This window comes from Hordeum vulgare, chromosome 5H (genome assembly GCF_904849725.1).
Source record: "Hordeum vulgare subsp. vulgare chromosome 5H, MorexV3_pseudomolecules_assembly, whole genome shotgun sequence".
NCBI lineage: Eukaryota > Viridiplantae > Streptophyta > Magnoliopsida > Poales > Poaceae > Hordeum > Hordeum vulgare.
In genome coordinates this window covers 135142236-135149159 of record NC_058522.1, presented here as the reverse complement: position 1 = coordinate 135149159, position 6924 = coordinate 135142236, and the positions used below count along the sequence as shown (strand labels likewise).

The 6924-nt window shown below is 41.8% G+C and overlaps 1 protein-coding gene across 1 annotated transcript; it reads left to right on the top strand.

Annotated features, from left to right (window-relative positions):
• The first annotated feature begins 569 nt into the window (after nt 1-569).
• LOC123397771 (NDR1/HIN1-like protein 26) lies at nt 570-1727 on the top strand. Its single transcript, XM_045092302.1, has one exon. The coding sequence runs from the start codon at nt 739-741 to the stop codon at nt 1363-1365; it is 627 nt and encodes a 208-aa protein (XP_044948237.1). The 5' UTR covers nt 570-738; the 3' UTR covers nt 1366-1727.
• Nucleotides 1728-6924: the final 5197 nt, after the last annotated feature.

Genomic DNA, 6924 nt, shown 5'->3' with positions numbered 1-6924 from the left:
CAATGTGTTCGTTCCTTCTATATTGGACAGGATTGCAGCAGAAGGGCGACGCGGGAGAGCTACGTTCTGGTGCGGAGTTGGTGAGGACTAATACCATGAAGTTGATGAAGCTCTGCGAGACAGCGAGGCAGGGGATCGCGGGAGGATGGACGCGCTGTCCTTTGATGATCTGTGAGGGATATCCTGCTAGTTGTTAACTCGTATATTTGGTCAAGTTCTATGCGTGCGGTTTTGCTGTATTACACACTGCTTTTCCCTGCTCTGCTTCGATTAATAGCTTTCAGGCTATGGCAGTCGGTTCGATGGCGAGCGGCTGTTCCATATATGAGAGCTGGTAGTCTGCGAGAGCATGTTGGCGCACCCAGTACTTCCTATGTTTTTGTGTTGACAAAACTTTGTGGTACTGCTGTATTTCCGTTCGAAGTAATGGAAAGGGGTGTTATGCTCGGTTAAAAAAAAAACTGAAAAGATATCTTTACTATAGCAACAAAGTTCATATCATAAGTGGTTATATCAACTGCTACAACTAACAAGGGAAAAACATTAAAACATAATATGATGATTGGTACTTAGACTGATTGTACTACCACTCACACACCATAAATCTCAGTCCCTCGTAGGCTCAGACAGACCCTACCCACTCGTGCGCTCTGCTCCCTTGCGCTACTAGCTAGCTAGCTCCATCTCTGATCACTCCTTGCTAGGCAGCTTCCGGGCCACTCCATCTCTGATCACTCCATGTCCCTCATCACCGATGACCCCGATCGCTCCCCGAGGGACTGCGCCACCAAGCGCCACCACCACCACCACCACCATTCCGGTGGCTGGCGCCGGCGACGGCTTCTGATCGCGGCGTCCTCGGGCGCAGCGTCGCTGCTGGCACTGTGCATGATCCTCTGGCTCACCCTCCGCCCCTCAGCTCCGCGCTTCACGCTGCTGGCCGCCACCGCAACCCCCTCCAACGCAAGCACCGGAGGCGGCCTCGTGCGCCTCGACGCGGCCCTCATGGCGCACAACCCCAACGCGCGAGCCGCCGCGCTCTACGACGGCCTCCGGGCGCGCGCCTCCTACGCGGACTTCCAGCTCGCCACCGCCGGCCCCCTCCCGCCGTTCCAGCAGGCCCAGGGCGACGCCGTGCTCTCCGCCTCCCTCACCTCGGCGGCGGAGGCGTCCGCGGAGGAAGCAGCCGATGGGCGGTCACCGGCGCTGCTGAGGCTGCGCATAGAGGGACGGCTCCGGTGGAAGGTGGCAGCCTGGGTGTCCGGCGGGCGCACCCTCGCTGCCGTGTGCGTCGCCGTCGTGGCGCCGTCGCAGCTCAGGACCTTCGTTGTGCAGGGCACCCAGTGCGCCATCACCATCGAATGAACAACAAATTCTACATACGTATACATAATCTGCATCAGTCGATTAAATCACTTTGCAATTAACATCTGTGTAAGTAACTAGGAGAAGATCCACGGGATTAGCGTCTGCTTAACTACAGGGCTACTGTGTTCTTGTATACTTAGGGCGTGTTATGAACTTACGATCTCCTCCACCTTTTAACTCTACCAACTTCACAAATAATTTTGAGCCGCATGTATAAGCACCAAGAAGCTAACTTCTTTAAGTTCAGCCAAATCCCAGTGTAAAACCGAATAGTTTGGACCACATGTAAATAACTCTGTAAAATCAAACGTGGATGGAGTCTCCCGTTTCCTCTTTGGGCAAATAGCTCCCATATGACATATTTCCCCGCTATTCGTTGGAGAATGGCGTCGTTTCATGAAATAGCTCAGAGACGACCGTTGGACGGCTCAAATAGCCACGGCTCGATACGGCTCTTTTAAAGCCTCAAACGGAAGGAAACTGTTAACAAATTTGAATTACGTGAGCTGGGCTGTTTGAACGCGGATCCCACCAATCATCCGTTGCTATGCGGGACCCACCAATCGTCCGTTGCTGCGTGCCACCCCAGATTGAGGCCCTCCACTTATCTACGTCAACCTTATCAATTTTATAAGAGGCAAACTGCCCCTCACTAATAGAAAAAAGACGTTTCGTTCGGAGCATTAGTCCCGGTTGGATTTTGCACCGGGACTAATGTGACCTCTAGTCCCGGTTTCAATGGGTAGGCTTTAGTCCCGGTTCATTAGGTAACACTAGTTCCGGTTGGTGTTACCAACCGGGATTAAATGAGTGGTGGCACTCGGGCGTGAGGCTGGGGCCCCTACGAGCCCCTTTAGTCTCGGTTGGTATCACCAACCGGGACTAGAGATAGACCTTTAGTCCCAGTTGGTGATACCAATCGAGACTAAAGGGGTCCAACCTTTAGTCCGAGTTGGACATACCAACCCAGACTAAAGGGTTTTGAAAGTTCTTTTTTAATTTTTATTTGTTGTCTATTTTTAGTTTCTGTTTGAAATTTCTTATATCTTTTAGGATATTTGATGTTTTTGAGTGATTTTTCTGCATTAGATTCAAATTGTTGTCTAGTTTCTGTTTGTGACTTAGTTTTCAAATTTAAATGGTTTAAATTTGAATTTGTTCAAATTGCTTCAAACCCTATATTGTAAATAACTTGAGTTTAAAAATAGTTTTTAATTTAACTCTTTTTGCTCCTAGTCACATGTTAGATTGTTGTCACAGTAAGATTTATTTGGTTATTTTTAGAATAATTTAAATTAGGATTTTAACTAAAACAGTAGTGTTTTGCTTATATAGTTGTTTTAGTCATTTAATTGTTGTTTTTAATTGTTGTCACGACAAATGAACTCTTAAAAGGTTGAAACTTGGCATGGTATCATCATTTCGACCACATAGCATGTGATAAAAAGTTAAGAGGGTTACAACAAAAACTGGATACACTTCGTGTACAAACTGGACCATCTTCTTCGAAGTATGAGGGTTAGGCATTTCATTTTTTCTAACTTACTTCAACTCTACACTTTTTGTGCATTCACTATGCACCATTCTAAGCCACATCTTCAAATTTCAACCCTTTCTAACTTCATTTGCTAGTTTTCATGCATTTTATGATTTTTTGAGCTAAATGACCCTGAAATTAAAAAGCAATACAAATGAATACTAAAAATGTTGAAACTTGGCATGGTATCATCATTTTGACCACATAGCATGTGATAAAAAGTTGACAGGGTTACAACAAAACTGGATGCACTTCGTGTACAAACTGAACCGTCTCCTTCGAAGTATTCGAGTGTGAGACGAAAACTCAAGTGTTAAAAAGGCATTTCAGTTTTTTAACTTATTTCAACTCCAGACTTTTTGTGCATTCACTATGCACCATTTTAAGCCACATCTTCAAATTTCAACCATTTCTAACTTCATTTGCTACTTTTCATGCATTTAATGATTTTTTTGAGCTAAATGACCCTGAAATTGAAAAACAATACGTATGAACACGGAAAAGGTTGAAACCTGGCATGGTATCATCATTTCGACCATATAGCATGTGTTAAAAAGTTAAGAGGGTTATAACAAAAACTCGATGCACTTCGTGTACAAACTGGACCATCTACTTCGAAGTATGAGAGTTTCGGACGAAAACTCATATGTTACAAAGACATTTCATTTTTTAAACTTATTTCAACTCTAGACTTTTTGTGCATTCAATATGCACCATTCTAAGCCACATCTTCAAATTTCAAACATTTGTAATTTCATTTGCTACTTTTCATGCATTTAATGGTTTTTTTAGCTAAATGACCCAGAAATTCAAAAGCAATACAAATGAACACTCAATAGGTTGAAAGTTGACACTTTAGTTGGTAGAATTAGTTTTGTTATATTAAAAAACAATTCTGTTTGCCACTATAATATAATTAACTTTAGTTTCTGTTGTTTGACAATAATTTTGTTTTGGTAATTAGTTAATATTACTTTATTGCTATGTTAGTTGTTTCTAATTTTATTGAAAAAAGGGTGTCATATTTGGATTCCTCACATTTTCTGATAATAATGGATATATTATTTGTTAAATTTCGATTTCTAGATTTAAAGATATTAATTATGCCATATTAAATGAATAAATGGCAAAAAATGAATAAAAAATATTATTACATATTTGATTTTCATTAAAATTCAATATTTTTATTATTACCTATTTTATTTTGAACTTTTTAGTTATTTTAGATTTTTTGTTTTTATGCTTTTTAAGAATTATTTGTTTATTTTGAACTTTTTAGTTATTTTAGTTTTTTTGTTTTTATGCTTTTTAAGAATTATTTGAGTTTTTTTGAAGTTTTTAAATTAATTATTGTTGTTTATTAAACATTCTTGTTTATTTTGATAATTGTTTGGAATTCAAAAAATTAAATCATGTGAAATCAATCCCTAAAGGTTAATAGGATTGATAGCTTACTATTGTCAATAAAACAACAAGTGGAGACTTGGAAACTAGTGGAGATACAATCGGAAAGTTAAGCGTGCTTGGGCTCGATTAGTGAGAGGATGGGTGAACGGCCGGGAAGTTAGATGAGTTGATATGAATGGAGTGAGTAGGGGTGATTAGAGATTAAATTGTCAAATAATTCAAAGATTTGATAATCTTAAAATTTTTAAAAAAATGAATTTATTTTTTTTTAATTTTTTTTCGAAAAAAATGATTTAAAAAAATCGAAAAAGAAACTTTTAGTCCGGGTTGGTAACACCAACAGGGACTAAAGGTCCTCGAGCCCCAGCAGTCACGTGGAGGATCTTTAGTCCCGGTTCGTGGCAAACCGGAACTAAGGGGGTGGGGTCTTTAGTCCCAAGTTAATAGTCCCGGTTGGGGAACCGGGACTATTTGCCCTTACCAACCGGGACTATAGCCCCATTTTCAACTAGTGCCGCTCCCGTGCTCGTGCCCTGCCCCTGACATAACTGTCGCCCTCTTCCCTTGTTCTTCCACGCACCTTCCTCTTATGCTTCTCCGACAACGGTCCATGACGGCAGCGGTGAGGGATGTCTAGCTCCGCTTCTGGCTCCCAGAAGTCATGGCCGTGCTATGGAGAAGTCCCGATGACTAGATGTCCGGACTGCCCTCTCCTAGATCCATTGAAGCGCTTGACATGTGTGCGCTCGTCAAGGGCCAATGTCCGTCGGGAATTTGTCAAATGCAAGAGCGCCCGACATCGAGGGAAGGATGGGAAGGTAGGGTTTGTTCTGATTTTTCTCGATTTGGGGTGATTTTGATTTTGAAGTATGGATTTGGTAATTAGAGTTTCCGTTCCCCTTTTTAGGATTTGGAGGAATGCGGCCATTTGGAGTGGATGGATAAGTACATTCAGGATCGAGGGTTTCAAGTTGAAGTGCTGCCCCCAGTTCAAGGGCTTCCAATTCAGGCGGCTCCCATCTCGTCTGGTGTGGAGGAGGAGATATCAAACGGGCATAGAGCCAATTGTCCATTGGAGAGTTTTTTGGTGCAGAGGGAGTGCAGAAATTGAACAAGTAGTTGAGCCAGATAATGGAATTGAAAAAGTAGTCAAACATGATTGTCGGAGTATTCTATCTTTTTGTGTTTTTATTTGGTGTTTCTTTCTCGTTCGGATTAGGAATTTCGATTTAGGAGTTGTTTGTAAGATGAACTATGTTATGAATTCGAATAAATTAGCTCTGAATGTTTCCAGTCGAAATCGAAAGCGTATAAATTCAGGTGGAAATTAGCTCTGAATTAAGTTAACACCTCGAGCAGGTTCAGTTAGTCGTTTCTCAAAAAGGAAAACCGACAAGTTCATGGGCCCGTGTTGGGCCAAGCCGTGAGTACTCACTTAAATTAAGTGAAGGAAAAAAATAATTTCGTGTTGGAAAAAAGGTGGGAAAGGTTGGCTAAGTGCATGACACGCGTTCGATCATAGAAAAAGTTGCTTGACATGTTATTGTTGGCTAAATCATTATTAGATGTGTTTGAATGTTGGCTAAATGTTTTATGTCGTGTTCGGTCAAAAAAATGGGTTGAATGAAATATTGTGGGCTAAAAATTATGGTGTGTCACGTTGGCTAAATAAAATATTGTTGTGTTGGCTCAAAAAATAACGTGTCAAGTTAAAAGAAATGTCTACTTGGCTCAAACATAGGTGTGTACGTGTCAAGTTTTGATGTGTATGTGTCAAGTTTTGGTGTGTACATAGAAGTGGTTTATTAAAGTTTTGGAGATGTGTGTAGGATGTGTGTAGGTGTTGTGATGGATCATGTAGCTTAATTAACTTGGTTTCTCAAACGAAAATCAAAAATAATTATGTATAATAAACTAGCCACATGAACTCCCATTAAACATTGGAAGATATCATTCACTCGATGACAAACTCGGAGCGGGCAAAACATGACCTAAGGGATACATAAACTTGATGGGCCCAAACTCGATCGATGACACAAAGTAGAACTAGCAACATATAGGAAATTAAACGAGCAAACCCTACCGCACGCTACACCAAGATCCAACGTCAACGTGCAACACATGTTGGACGGGGGTGGGCAGGGGGGCATTGCAGATCGGCCCGGCCCCCTTCACTCCTCATCCTCGTCGGGGAAGACGTAGGGAAGGCCGTGCATCTTGTTGGCGGACGGGAACATGTAGTCCTAGTCGGTGTAGATGTTGCACACGGTGAAGCAGATGAACTCAGCGCTGCACCAAAACGCTTGGCCGAGGAGATGGTAGGCATCATAGGAGTTGGTGAAGGTGACCTTTGTTGGAAATATGCCCTAGAGGCAATGATAAATAGTTATTATTATATTTCCTGTTTCAAGATAATCGTTTATTATCCATGCTATAATTGTATTGAATGAAAACATAGATACATGTGTGGATACATAGACAAAAAAATGTCCCTAGCAAGCCTCTAGTTGGCTAGCCAGTTGATCAAGGATAGTCAAGGTTTTCTGACTATGTGCAAGTGTTGTCACTTGATAACTGGATCACATCATTAGGAGAATCATGTGATGGATTAG

Coding starts and splice junctions, on each gene's coding strand:
- LOC123397771 (XM_045092302.1), top strand. CDS start 739: ATGTCCCTCATCACCGATGACCCCGATCGCTCCCCGAGGGACTGCGCC.